The sequence below is a fragment of the Narcine bancroftii genome, chromosome 5 (genome assembly GCF_036971445.1).
Source record: "Narcine bancroftii isolate sNarBan1 chromosome 5, sNarBan1.hap1, whole genome shotgun sequence".
NCBI lineage: Eukaryota > Metazoa > Chordata > Chondrichthyes > Torpediniformes > Narcinidae > Narcine > Narcine bancroftii.
The window spans coordinates 144,177,337-144,192,475 of NC_091473.1; the positions used below are offsets into that span (position 1 = coordinate 144,177,337).

Here is a 15,139-nt window from a genome sequence, read left to right on the forward strand (position 1 = left end):
TGTGACACTAATGGAACCTTTACCTGCCATTCCTTAACCTTCTCCACAGCTAGTTTGAGTCCATTACAAGCAAGAAAATCTCATTCTGTCTGGGTGGTCTACAATTCAATGAGATGAACAATGAATTTTCCAATTTGAGGTGGTCCTTCCCTTCGGCATCTCCTCTCCCTTTCCCATATCCAACTATTTTGACCACCCCCCCCCCCTCCATTTCATCCACGTATTCCCCAAACTTCACCTCTCCCATCATCCTTTAATGGTTCTCATTACCTTACTAGATTCCGGCACTTCTAGCCTTTGCATCTCATGACATCACCCTCTAGCCTCCCCCCACCGGTCAGCTTTGCTCTGTTCGCATCAGTAATAGGGATAATCCAGTGGCAACCACTTAAATTTTGTTCCCCATTGATCTTATTTACTGTCCCACCAAAACTCCATAAATTGGAGAAGCAACGTTTAATTTTCTATCTGAGAACTAACCAGATTATTTTATGCAGACTTCTCTGGTTTCTGTTGGCCTAATCCAGTACTTCCTCACTCCAGTTCTCCACCCTCTCCATTTAGAGCCACCCTCCTTCCCCCTCTTTGCCGGTGTACCCTCCCTTATCCACCTATTACCTCCTGCCCTTGGGACTGTGCTCCTTCCCCTGCCCCATCATTTTGTTCTGGAACCTGCCTACATTTTTTCATACCTTAATTAAGGGCTCAAGCCTGAAATGATTGCCACATCCTCATAATAGAAAATACATCGTGTGACCTGCTGAGTTTCTCCAGCATTGCGTTTTTTTTAAAAACTTCAACCACAGTATCTGCAGACTTTCATGTTCCTTCTACCTATCACCCACCTGCCTGTCTCCCAACTCCCCCACTCTCCCAATGCCCACATCATCTTTCACTTCCATTCACTAACTGACCCATCTCACCTTCTCCCCCCCCCCCCTCAATACTGGCCATCTTCCCTGTCTTGATGCAGTACCTCAACCCAAAACATCAACAATACTCTCCTCCCCCCCCCCCACCCCCCCACCACACAGATGTCATTCAACCTGCTGAGTTCCTTCAGCAGGTGATTTTTTTTGCTCAATCTATAAATAACAATTTGTGCTACTTGAGCCAATGGCTAAACTCTGGGTGTGTAACACAAATACTATCTTTTATGGTACTCAACTATGTATGGTTGCCAACTGGAAGGCAAAATCTGGGCCCCTCAGTGGATCTTTCACCAAGAATTAGACATTGCAGAATTTATTTCGCAGTGCAATGTTCTGTCATGACTATAACAGCCAAACTGCTCCTTTTGGGATAACCAAGAAACTATTTTAAAAATTGCATCTTCTAATGTATCTACAGAAAGGTGACGAAGAGGAAGAGGAGGAAGAAGGAAGCATTATTAATGGATCAACCTGCGAGGATGACTTGGACGAACTTGTACGCTCTGGAGCTCCATGGTTCAAAAAATCTCTCAAAAATACATCAGTTGTGGATGGTGAGCCAGTGAGGTTCACTGTAAAAATCATGGGAGAACCTACACCAGAAGTCACGTGGTGGTTTGAGGGAGAAATGCTGCAGGACTGTGAGGACTATCAATACATTGAAAGAGGTGAAACGTACTGCCTTTACCTGCCGGAGACCTTTCCTGAAGATGAAGGAGAATACATGTGCAAGGCTGTCAACACCAGAGGAACAGCTGCGAGCACGTGCATTCTCACCATTGAAAGTAAGAAATAAACCCATGCAATATTTCCTTTCCAAAAGAAACTTTGCACTCATTCACATGCACAAATCTTTGCTACTTTACTGCAACTATTTTTCAATATCAACTAATTTCTTCCCTTAATTTTTTTTTAGCTGATGACTACTAAATCTCCTGGAATTTCCTTGCTGTCCTCAACCTTTACTACATCCATCTTTTCCTACTGACGGGGCCAAATAAAGTAAAATCCCGTTGCCCTCGGAAAATTTGCTGTTGCGTTGATCGTCATTCCTTACGGTTACGTATAGCCTTGGAAAAATGCATGTTTACTTGGTTTTATTTGGTCAGTTTTAATCTTTTTAAAATGATCTTGTGCCATTATTTACTGTACGTTGTAAGTGGCACCCACTTATGAATCAAGTCTTTTAACTTTGTATAAAACCTAATCCAGTGTTATGCTATTTAACAAAATTCTTACTTGGGCCAAGACAAGGAAAATGGATTTAAAAAAAACCCAGCTGGAAGCATCCATCATGGAATTGACAGATTAAAAAAAATATATAATGCTAAAAGCATTTGCTGGGTATATTCAATAATGAACTTTGGTTTGTCCACATACAGAAAGGCTCTTTATATACAATTACTGTATTAATGACTAGAGTGCCTTTGGATAGAGTTGCTCCCTCTTCCAAAACAGGAAACAAATCCTGTATGTCAAACCATTTGAGACTCTCAAATTCCCTTCAAGCAGATGTACTCTTTTGTAAACAATTTAACTTCTGCTCAAATCTATGGAATTTTCTGACATCATTTAAAAGTCAACTTCCAAAAAAAAAAGGTTGTTGCTTTTTCTTTGCTTGGCTTGAGATAAAACAAGAGGTTATGCAAAATAGACATGCATTCCAACAAGTGACCTGTTCTGAACCAGATTCATCCCTGGCACCCTCTCTACATAGTAAAAGTACTCAAAAGGATTTCAAAAAAGGGCTTTAAACAAAAAAAAAACTGTTGGAAAAAAATAGGTAGATATACACAGATGGTCAAAAAGTTTAAAGTTATTAAAAAGAGTTAAGAATGACTTTGGGAAGGAATTCTAGTTTAATACTTTAGCAGCCAGCCATACGTTTGTCAATTGGAGAAATAAATTTCGGGGATGACAAGATGGTGTTGCATTTATAAATATGAAGGGATGGGCAATATAAAACATCGAATTTAAACCAATTATGCACACATGCAACAACTTCAACCATAGTTTCACTGAGGCAAAACCAGGCAATCAGGTGGAGGTGGAAATTGCTGGTTTTGCAATAGCAGAGATGGGCATAGAGCCTTGATCATCTCTCAATGTCCCCATTCACTTCCAAATTGTACACTAACCCAACTGGTATGCATCTGGTTGAATTTTCATCACTGATTCAACATGGTGGAATTTCCTACACAATAGCGCTGTGGGTATGCCCACATTGAAGTAAACATTTGACCACTGTGAACAGATCATCTCATGTTATACACTAACCCATTCTGTTAAGTATGATGAAGACATAAAAGAATAAGATTGCATTGAATACATTGTATTGCATTAACTACAAGATGAGAGGTGCTTTACGATCAGAGTACAGCTGGGAATGGTAGACAGCCTGGGAGCAGAGGGAGATAGAGGTTTATAATACCAGGAGTGGCATAATAGATGAGGTAAATAGTCGTAGCCTTTTCCCCAGAGTAGGGGAATCCAAAACTGTACGGCATGGATTTTTATGGTGAGAGGGGAAAGATCTAAGAGACCCGAGAGGCAGCTTCTTCACAGATAAGGTGGTTAGTATAGGGGACGAGCTGCCAGAAGAAGGGATAGAAGGAAAGGCATTTAGACAGGTACTGGATAAGAGAGGCTGAGAGGAATATGGGCTGAAGGCAGGACAAGGAACTGTTTCTGTGCTATGGAAAACTCAATTATCCAAGGAATAGTGTATACTCAAATATACTTACTGGTATGGAGGAAAATGCCACATTCAATACGTACAAGCTATCATGTGCACGAGCAGCAGGAGTGGAAGAGAAACCCCACTCCTTAATATAATTCCCTAGTACCATGAGAGATCAAACAAAACATCAGCCAAGAACCTGTTCAAATCTCTGGAGGGAGACCTGGACCCATGATCATTAACTTTGGCAAGTACTGTCACCTGAAACAAAACTGGATCCAATAGAGCCAATGCTCTCCATGTAGCAAGCAGCCTCAAACAGACTTCCAGGTGGGACCACTTCAAACAGAAGCTGCAGCTGGACTGATTTTAGGCAATGAGATACAAGAGAAAGTTCCCATCTCAGATCATCATCCAGTTGGAAATTGTGGACTGTCAAAATGGGACCTATCTTGGTTAGGGAATACTATCAGATTCTAACATGGAACACTTGTTAAGCAGTAGAAGATGACAATTTTTAAAAAATGGTATACGACATACAATCATCAATTATAGGATGCAACTTAGAATAGAGATGAGACATATTCTTCCCTCAGCTAATTTTTGTGATATTCAACTTTACCCAATCCATAGATCCAAAATTGACAGACAAGACACAGGCAGGCAGTAATTATTTGCACACCTTAAAACTTTATTAATTTCAAAACCTTTACAATTTAATTCACACTAAGATTACAGAGCAGTAAAACAAGGAAAAACTTTCAGCATCAATACATCCACATCATTCTCAAACAGCTTTGTGAGATTCAGAAGTTACCTTATGGTTCAGCTCCAAATCTGTATATCCCTTCCTTCAACCACAGCAAGCCCTTTAATTGCATAGTGGTCTTCTCCAGCAATGCACATTTCCTGAAGAATTTTTTTCCTTCGAGATGATATCTAATCCATCTCAAAAGCCAGGTTTTTTCAAAAAAGGTAAAGAAATACGCAGGAGACCTATCTAACACCGTGCCGATAGTTAAAGTATAAACAAGGACAACGGAAAAATCTGCAAGTACAGCATTTCTCCAATAAATTTTAGTAGTTTACTTTAAAACACTACATTGGGTTAACTGACAATTCCCTGTAGAATCAAACACAGTGTACAGTAATCAACAGCAGAAATTCTCTTCTGCAGATTTTTTTTTAAAAGAATCAAGACTTATAAACATTTTTGAAACAAAAATGTCTAAGTTGTTTAAATAAAGTCCTCAAATGGTAAAGTTCAATGTGCACATTTATACATGAGCTACATAAACAACCACTAAAGGAAATTAACTCCAAACTGAACACAGATTCTATATTTATATCGGACCATTAAATAAATGAGTAAGAAATCAGAATAACCGCAAGGCTTTTGTAATTCGACTCTTCCAACTTAAACCTCGGTCTCAAAATTAGAATGCTCATACATTTGATAATTTATTGGTAATGGAGTAAGTTAATTTGAAACTGAACTTTAATGGCAATGGAAAAACAAAGTGATCATAAGGGACAAGCAAAAATGCATACGGCACGTCTTTCAATTCTAAACTGTACTAAAATTATGACTTGAGCATTGAAGTCCTTTAGAATTAAGAGACTAAAAGATTCTGATTTAAAATAGCTTCAGGCTGCATAAAGTGAACATAATTTAACATTTGGATCCAAAAGAAATATGGGAGTAGAAGTAAGTTCATATGCCAAAAGATTCAGAGCATTTTTCCATCCAAATGTTACAGTCTATAACAAATACACTTCTGCATTTGAATACATGGCATTTTCCTAAAAAATCATATCGAGGGAGATCTTGCACATTTAATGTTCAACAGGATGAACCGAAACGATCTTCCATAAGGGCACAAACTCTCTCAGACCTGCTGCTAAGACCCTATGAATCAGATGTTATCTCTTCAGCATTAATCAAGGCACACGTTACATAGCCACACTTTGGTGAGGGAAAGAATTGCTAAGAGGTAAACAGGTTGGCTTTCTAGACAAAATCATTAAGATTTTCTGATTAAAGGGTAAAGGCATATTCACTGTCATTAAACTGCACCAAAGATGGAATCACACTTAATCACATGGATTTCTACAACGATCGACTAAAATTCAGTAAACCTCAACACAAACCTGCCAGTAAATTGCAATTGATGTTAAAAACACACCAAAAGTAACAGCATACCTCTCGTTAAGGTACAAAAAAAATAGTGCAGTGTAAATTGTGAATATTTTAACCCCCTTTCCAGGCCATTTCTCAAAACCCCAATGCCGAAACAGTCAAGCCCAATGTGCAAATCCATTTTGTAATGCAGAATTATTGATGCTTATTGAAGAGTTCGAAATCCATACTTAATTTTTGGAAACTGTACACGGCATGGGGTGAAGTAACCAATGAGATTTCTCAACCAAAATGGAAGAGGGTTAAAATAAGAAAATGTGGAAATATCTGTGACGAAACATGCATCTTTTTCTACAAGAATACAAATTGGATTGTTACCTCCCAGCTCTCCCACTTTCACCTACCAATGTATATATTATTAAACAAATACAAAGCTGTAGAGTCTATGTCTCTGAAGTCTTCACAACTCATTCTTATTGTAACAGCAGATAAACTAATGACAGCCACAATAGAAATTCAGGTACCTAATATAAAATGAAATCTAAGTTACGAGTTAAGCTTCTTTCAAAATCTCTACTAAAAAACTTGCCAAATAAACTACCAGCATAATATATTAGTTGCCAACCCCACATCCAAATATGCAAACTCCTATTTCATCCACCAACAAAAAATAGCCAGCAAATCTGATGGCACCTGAGAAGATAGATAAATGTTTCAGGTGCAGACCCAAAACTTTAACCAGTCTCTTTTTCAGATAATGACTGATGTATTATTTCATGCTCGCAGCCTTTTCTGGTTTTAATTCATAATTTTCTGTATAGGGTAATGAATTGCATAACATTTGGCTAATCAGACTAACGCAATACCATTCTTGCACTGTAAAGGAATGGGGAGTTTCATCACATTAAAATGCATACATGAAGAGGGCCAATAACTGACAAAAAAAATTTTCAGCCCTGAAAGAATACGCCTTTGTTCTTGCTTACCTTCAGTGTACTGCAGCAGAACTTAAGGTTCAAGGTCTGGGTGACACTGTGAAGTATAAAAATTGCACTTCATTTGCAATGAGTTGCGACTTCACATGGTACAAGAAAACTATACCAACAGCCTCCATTTTGAAACACTTCCTTATAAAGTCAGCATTACAATTACTTTTGGCATTCAGTTGCAATACAAGGTGCATAGAACTGGTGTTTGAATCTCTCGTCATCTTGTATTAAAAGTGGGGAGGGTGCTTTACCATTTCAGATTATAATACCCTGCAACATCCCTTCAACCTTTGTTGTTGCCAAATTCCCAAAACAATGCATGCATTGGTTACATACTGCAAAAAGCTTCAAAAGATACAACTATTCAAAAGACATCTTTTCTAATTGCTGAATTACTTTCAAAAAGACCAAATAAATCGATACAGGCTATCCTCTTCATTACATGCTCTCCCGAAAGATTCAACTACAATGAACAAGCTTATCTAAAAAATGTTTCCTAAGGACTGGAAGTGCACCACAAACAAAATAATAAAGACTCAGAGATATTGGTTTTCTACCATTTTCAAACCATTTTTATGGCCCGAACAATTGTTGATATGCGCACAGATTTTACCCAGTAACTGCCTATTTTTCATGGAACAGTAGAGACCAAACCCTGTCAACATCCCAACAAATGTTTAATCTGATTAAAGATACAACTAATGAATTTACATTCTCATCAAGGTTTCAAAACAAACTCCATTACAAATTAATAAAAAATTGCAAGGGGTTAATTTGTTACAGAAATAAAGGGAAGGTCAATTTCGCAGGCTCGGGTCCCTTTCCCTAGGCACACATATCAGAGAAACTCGGTGGGAGAAAGTAAGGGACAATGAAGAACGAGGATAAAGAGGGGCATGTGTTTCCCAATGGTCAAAGTTTGACAACTTCCTTAATAGCTAGTCCTACACGAAGCTGCCAGTGGAAGAGGGAGGAGCAGCCACTCCAAAATTTCAAGTTCCTCACAAGAAAGTAACATTAGTTACATTTTTCTAGGAGGCTACTGTAACCCTAATGAATACATTCCTCTAGGTCGATGTTAAAAAAATTGTATCCTGCATTAAAATTATGCACAGAAGGCAAAAAAAAATCCTTACTTCAAAGAAATAGAAGCTATGATGTCAGAATATCATTCTAGCATTCAAAAGATACTTTTAGTATCAAATCTTTTAACTGAGACCACCTCTACAAGTGTGTAAAATGATATATGTGGCATAAAACACAAACTACATGCAATTAAAAATAAAATTAGATCATTGGGCAGTCTATGGCAAATATCCAGAGCCACCAACATAAATGTAACAATTCTGATAGACTGTGGGAGGTGATGGTCATCCTCACCTTGGGATCCGGGACAGCTGCTGACCAATGTTAAGGAGTCTGGATCATCCAAACTTTTGAACAGGCACGTGTAATCCCGGTGAAGATTTTGTCATGACTAATTCAATTTGGCCTGGATTTTGTCTGCAAGGTCACACTGTCAGAAGTGCTTAGGTCTATAATCTGACAAAGAATAAAAGCCTAAATTTAAAAATGAACAGAAAGAAATCCTATACGGTACCAACTGTGACCGCCACCCTGAGAACAGTAATCAAGACAAATATCCTTGTTCACATACAACTCATATTTATCAGTTCTGAAATTTAATTCGGCAAGATGGGGAAAGAATGGAGGGATAGGTAAAACAGGTGGAGTGATAATTTCTCAGGAATCATTTTGAGTTATATATTGCTTTTTAATGCACTCCACCAGCTAATACATCAAGCAGTTAGCAAATACATTAATTTCAAACATTACAATCTTGATCAACTTAAAATATAGAATTATAAACAAAGTTGACCTTTCTTTGAGGAATACAAAGCATGGAGGTCAATTCAACGTCCCCATTTGATTTTTATTGCAGTGGAGAATATTTAGTTGCTTTTCAATTTATTGTGAACTCTGCCATAAAAGCAAGCTTCTTTTCTGTAAGTTTTTCCTCAATATTTTTTTATTTGAATACTAAATAAGTTGTCGTTCACTTTAGATCAAGAAAGATTTGCCGAATTAAAGCTATACTTTGTAATGCCAAATCACCTTCCCTTACAATGAAGCCAAAATGACCTATAAACATTCAAACCCATAATTGGTTTAGCAAAATTATTAATTGGATGACTGTTTAACTACCATTCAAAAAAATTCTGACTTATGCAGCGTATAATCAGGCCAATGAAGTTGAATTAGCAGGTAGCTCTGCACTTTTTAATTTTCACTACAGCCAAATGCATATAAAAATAAACACCCCATATTGAGGCTTTCAACTTGACAGATCTACCCTGGTGGGGTGGGGGTGAGTGGAGCTGGTGAGGAGGGAGAAGATGCAAACCTAAGCAATGTCATCAATGGCTATTGCCCACAAAGCAGAACAGTTCAATGCCTTGATAACTTAAAAAAAAATGATAGACAAAGCAAAGTGAAACAAATCTGTAAAAGCAAATTCTAAGCTCTAATTGTCAAAATAATCTTTGTGGAAATCAAATGAATACATCCTTCAACCATCATGGGGCCGCTCAATCGTCACCATTTTGCTCATCTTTAGAAAATCCTGCAAAGATGTATCCTAATGAAAAGATTTTGGCATATTTTTTTTCCCAAAGCTGGTTTGGCTAGCATCTATTTGTGAAGTATCCTGAATCTGCTTTCAAAGTTAAATGCACCAGATAAATATTATTTCTTCAGAGATGCTAAGCATTAACACTGCAAATCATAAAATCAATTCATGAAATTAATCAAATTTCAAGTACAATAACTTGGCAAATGGAAAATTAAGATTTCAACCTAGGATCAGAATGGCAATTTATACTTAAAGGATAAAAGGAAGCGAGGTTAATGATTAGCAAAAACTCAAGATTAGGTTCTTGCAAAAACTATTAGGAGCCAGGAGCGTTTGAAGTAATATCGCATTACAAGTGATGAATTCAACAAAATTTCAGGATAATTATAGAGAAATTACTAATTAAAAAAAGGGTTGAAATTGCATTAGCATGTGGGTGTCTGCTGATAGAAGTCATTACACTTGGCTTGTAGCTACAGATCAGTAAATTGACAGTTAATCTCACCTGAATGGGAATAATTAGTGTTACAAATTGCATTGTCATGGGTTATGCAAATTGTGAAAAGAACTGCCAGGATTTGCTAATATTGTTCCAGTATCTGGTTTGCATGCCTTGATGGCCATGGTACAAAGACCAAGGGAAGTTCCAATGCATTCCACTGTTAAGCAGCTTGCTGATACCTACCGACAGGTAACCCAAAAAATGGACAATTATAGAGCGCATACTTTACGAGTGCTTTTGTGAAAGGAAAGAAAAATTACAGAAACAAAACATCTTCATGAATAGAAACTGCTGTGCAAATAATCAATTTTTTTTGCAATGCATACAAGATTTCATTATTTTTGAACAAACCATTTTCTTGAGTATTTGAGACCCAAAAAAGCATTGTCAAAATGTTAAATTTCAAGAAGATATAATGTTGCATAACTACCATACTAACAATAGCACTTCCACCGTTGGCCACGGACTCAAGTAAGCATCTCATGTTTTTACAATGCATTTAACGACTTAACTGAAAAAAAAATCAAATTTAAACCCTTCAACACATGCATGAAAGCCTATACCAGCTTACTACTAAAAAGTGATTCAAGTCTGAACCCTCAACATACTGGAAGCAGGCCATACATTCAAACGATGGACCATTAACTTTACAGCTAATTAACAAAATGCCTCCTAATCTTTACTTTTTCATTTTGGTCTTCTTTACTACTGTCAATCCTAAATCCTACCATCTACCAGTCTTATTATAGTCATTTACTGTCATGGCCTGCATTTTAAGGCAAATTACTTATTGGTTGTCACTGAATACCTGCACAAGTTACCCACAAATATTCAGCCATTCTGGAATGATAAATTTAACTACTGCATTTGCTCATTATCACTAAACTTATATTCCTGGATTAAAAGATGCACTTTAAACATTACAGTGTAATAATTGTGTAGTTTATCCTAAACTTGCTCGAGATAAATTCTTAAAAACGTCAATGGCCAAGATGCATTTAAAGGAGTACCATTTTATTACACAAATACAGAAGAAATATCAGCACAAGTCAAAAAGAACCTTTAATGTTGTTAATCTGTACAATAAAATCCTTGTTATCAAAATAGGTAAAAAAAAGTATGAGTTTAAAATAGGCGCCCCCTAGTGGTTAGTTCACCAATCACGCAACTCAATCGCAAGCAACCAGCAAATACGCTTATCTGGCATCTACCAACCCCCATAAGGGCCAGATACCAGGGGTTTTTACTGTACATTCATGCAAAAATTACTATCGCCAATGCAACATTTACAGACCACTAACATAAAAGGGGATTCTGAGATTTGTTCAGAATGGGTGAACAAAATAAAATGACTTCTGCAGGAATAACTGATCATTTTCTCCACTGAAGAAAAATAAAAATGATAATTCCATGTGTAATAATTTAAACTCAATGGTTTGGCCAAAGATTGGATTAGATGGCCAGATCCTTCAACTTACTAAAGATGGTCACTATACTTTGGGATATACTCTGGATGATTATTTTGCATATTTTCCCCAGTTTAAAATATGGCATTTGAACCCCAGTCAGTATATTCCAACATAGACCCGCCATTCCCATTTTAATTTTACCCAAGTTCTTCCGAGAACAGATTTTCAACTTAATCTGTTCCAGAATTAAGACAACATCTTTACTGATGGAAGTAACAAAATCTGATCTAAATAAACACTTGGTGAATGTTACATTGCTTTGTACAAAAGGTCTGGAACCATTGATATTTAGAGCTTAAGCACCGACATCTAAATTAATCTTTTCCCCAAGGCAAACAAAAGCTGAGGCAAAATCCACCAACAATGGCAAAGTTTCAAAAAAAACCACAGATGTTTAAATTGTCCGCTACATCAAATTATTCTAATTGTTAAGTTACCACATGCTTAAAACCATAAATCTTTACAATTAACATTTTGCTTCTTTTTACAATTACAACTCAACTGATCTCAATGACAAATATATTTTCTTCTTCCTAAAACCAAACAGCAATAGTGAGCCCAGTGAAGCTGCCCTAAAATGGTTCAATGGTTTGTTGGGCTTAGGGTCAATAGATTTAGAGCTAGGAGCATCCAAATGTTCGTCTATAGGATGGTTTCAATGAATTCGATAGCAGGGATTCCTCTGATTTCTATCTTACACCCAACGACTATACTTATCGGAACACAAATGGACTTGCCCGTAACGAGCATCGTTAGAAATGTGGAACTCTTTACCGACAACTGCTACTTGCAATTATTAATAATTTATTTGGCACAATTTCAGGACACACCAGTGCTCAAAAAAAAAAAAAAAAAAAATTTCATCTTTAAGCAAATGAAATGAGAAAAACAATTCCCCAGTTCCCTTCCTTGCATTGTATCTAATAACAGATTGGCTTTTGAGATCAGTTTTCTGCAATTGCCAGTCACTTATAAGGATCTATTTTCAGCTTGAAGGAAGAAAGATCACACCACTTATTAGGCATATGGTTTTGTTCAGGCATGATTACTCACCACAAGTTTGCCAAGACTAAACTTTTCAGATTGTATAGACCTTTAGATTACGAATTCTTGTAACATATTAAAAGCTCCTTGGGATATTCACTGAAATCCACGTCAAGATAAATGCGAAAGTTTATTTTGGGACACACTCCTAAAATTAAGCTAAGACAAGATTGTCAATTTGACTACATGACAAAAGGATCTGAAATGCACAAGGACATCAAATGAAAATAGGGGTAAGACGGATTTCTACCATAACAAAAGTAAACACTCTCTGCAGAGTTCCAGCTTGAATAATAAATTGAATTAAGACATAGGGGAAAACATTTATTGTAATTTTTTTCTAGTGCCTATGCAGAGACAATTATGTGGATAGAAAATAGGACCTCCAATTAAAAACAATCACCACGTAAAATCTGCAGTTGGAGACAACATGCTTTTGTAGATGGATTGCCCATAATTTTCATATTTATATAATTCACACTAATAACTTTGCAATGATCTTCTTGAATTTTTCTTTACAAATAAAATTGAAAACTCATCTCAGAATTCATAATATCAATTTCAATAAAGTGTTTCATGTGTGAACAAAACTCACATTGAAGATAAACCTGCAGATGTCTCGTGGTTCTTGGTCATAGTACACATTCGATTCGCCATGCCTAAAATAAGCAGTCCCCAACTGCTGGGCTACTGAACGTTCTTTGTGGCTCAAGAAGGGGTTTGATTAATGCCTGCAAAATTAGATTCTGTGAATGTGGGCCCAGCTGTGAAACTAAGTTACAGGTACTTTGAATTTACAGTGCAGACAGTAAAATTCACCTCAATCACATCTCTATAGGATTTCTTCAATCAAACAGCATTAAAAACAGTATGTAGAAGTGGAAGAACAGAACTATTTTCTTTTAGGTTAAAACGCTCGCACAGAACAATGATATCCACAGCAAAAACCGCAACACTTCATTCTCACTTCCAACAAAATAAGCACAACTCAAAACAGTTTTCAATTTCTAATGCAAAAAGACAACTTTTCTCTGCAGAATATTACGCGCTCATTGGAAAAACCAGAAATAACTCTCATTATACTAAGCATCAACATCAAAAGCAGATATTCTTGACCATTTATTAAAATGAGCATCAAGGCAATTGAAATGCAACATACGACTGACCTACCTACCTTTGTCAACAAAACATACTTGCATACAGTCCAAATAGCCTAAGAAAAGCTAGCACAATATCACCCAAAATAGAATTCTACTCGGCATCATCTCAATCATCAATTAACACAATTTAGGAAATACTTACCCACGAGAGATTTTTTTAAAATTAGTCAGTACTAGCAGGGAAAGTACCTATCAGTTCAATTCCTACAAGCTTTACATGCTCAATATGCGATCAGGACACATTCAAATCTGCATACAATTTTAGTCGAACAGAAAATAGAGGACATGGGCAAAAACAATTTTAAATGTTACTGCACAGCAAGTCATCTCTATTTCAGTCATGATTTATTCTAATGTACTTACAGTGCATAGCTCCTTGAAGGAACAGAATCAAGGATGGTGCACAGGATACACCAGGTTACCCTTACAGATCTAGTGCCTTATTGGCTGGAACACACCTGTACTTCAATAAATAGTGGCAAACAGACTGCAATTGCATTCATCTTTTGCATGATTAATGTGAGCATCTATGAAACTCTGAGTGCAAACATAGCCAAAAAGAGTGCAATTTGCACAGAAACAAATCACTTTCAAATAGATGGAATATGCAGAAGCAATTCAAATAATCTTTTCAGATTTTAAACTAGTAAATTCCAATTAAATCATTTGGAGCAGGTCATAATGCATTAGAAAACAATCCATTGTCAGTTCTGAAACTGCTCAGTCATTAGCCAATAGTTTGACTGGTACCTTACCATCAGTTTTCCTAAACTCCTGTCAGAAAAAAAAAGTTATGGGGCACTATTTTACATGGTAGTAATTACAAACTGCAAACAAATAAACAACTCCTTCTAAGTGGCTTGCCATTGAGATAATTAGAATAAAACTGCAAAGAAAAGCTAAGAATGCCATCCATAAGATTAAATAGCATTTTACCATCATACATTCTGCTATAGAAAGATGGTGCAAAATATAAACTGCTTGCAACTTTGCATTATTACTGCGGAGCTAAATTGCAATAACAATGGACTTAAGAACTTCGGCTACATTAGCAACTTGGATCAAAATTGAAACCTTGCACATCTGAAATCCCAGTCTAACTCAAAAGAGAAATCTACAAAGCAGAGAATGCGCTGCAACACCAGGTTGCAATCCAATAGGCACAACACAATTCTTAAATCTTTTAACTATAGATCCAACTTACCCACAAACAAAGGTTTTCATATCATTTATTGTCAAGCACAAAACAAGCATTTTTAAAAGTGAACAGTTATACAATGAAATTAATACATTTTACAACAAAAGCATGTCACTTTAATGACCGAATAAAAATAGAAAATACATATGCTGGAATGTTCAAGCTATTGTGATTCACTAAGAGCAAACCAAATTTGCAATTCTACACAAAATAATGGTTATCAAATTCTCTACCTCTTAGGTATGACAATTGCAACAAACACTATGTTTCTTAACCAAAAACAAAATTAAGATCTTCATCAAGACGTCTGCATCCATAAATTTTACAAAGGCTTTTCCCACAATGACGCAAATATCTCCACTTCACATTACTGGGCCTGCATAGAAGAAATAC

General features: G+C 36.5%; 2 protein-coding genes across 11 annotated transcripts in view; one reads left to right on the forward strand and one right to left on the reverse strand.

Annotated features, from left to right (window-relative positions):
- Positions 1-3,245, forward strand: part of nexn (nexilin (F actin binding protein)) — a 112,221-nt gene extending 108,976 nt beyond the window's left edge. For 4 of the 7 annotated variants that reach the window (XM_069939314.1, XM_069939315.1, XM_069939319.1 and 1 more), the window contains 2 exons: positions 1,351-1,717; positions 1,849-3,243. In XM_069939314.1, coding sequence (XP_069795415.1) covers positions 1,351-1,717; positions 1,849-1,862 — 381 coding nt within the window. In that variant the 3' untranslated portion in view covers positions 1,863-3,243. Of the gene's footprint in view, positions 1-1,350; positions 1,718-1,848 lie in introns of all 7 variants that reach the window. The other 3 variants (XM_069939318.1, XM_069939316.1, XM_069939317.1) reach the window with 3 other exon arrangements.
- Positions 3,246-4,282: 1,037 nt separating this feature from the next.
- Positions 4,283-15,139, reverse strand: part of fubp1 (far upstream element (FUSE) binding protein 1) — a 49,654-nt gene continuing 38,797 nt past the window's right edge. For all 4 annotated transcript variants that reach the window (XM_069939313.1, XM_069939310.1, XM_069939312.1 and 1 more), the window contains exon 21: positions 4,283-15,122. In XM_069939313.1, coding sequence (XP_069795414.1) covers positions 15,114-15,122 — 9 coding nt within the window. In that variant the 3' untranslated portion in view covers positions 4,283-15,113. The remainder of the gene's footprint in view (positions 15,123-15,139) is intronic.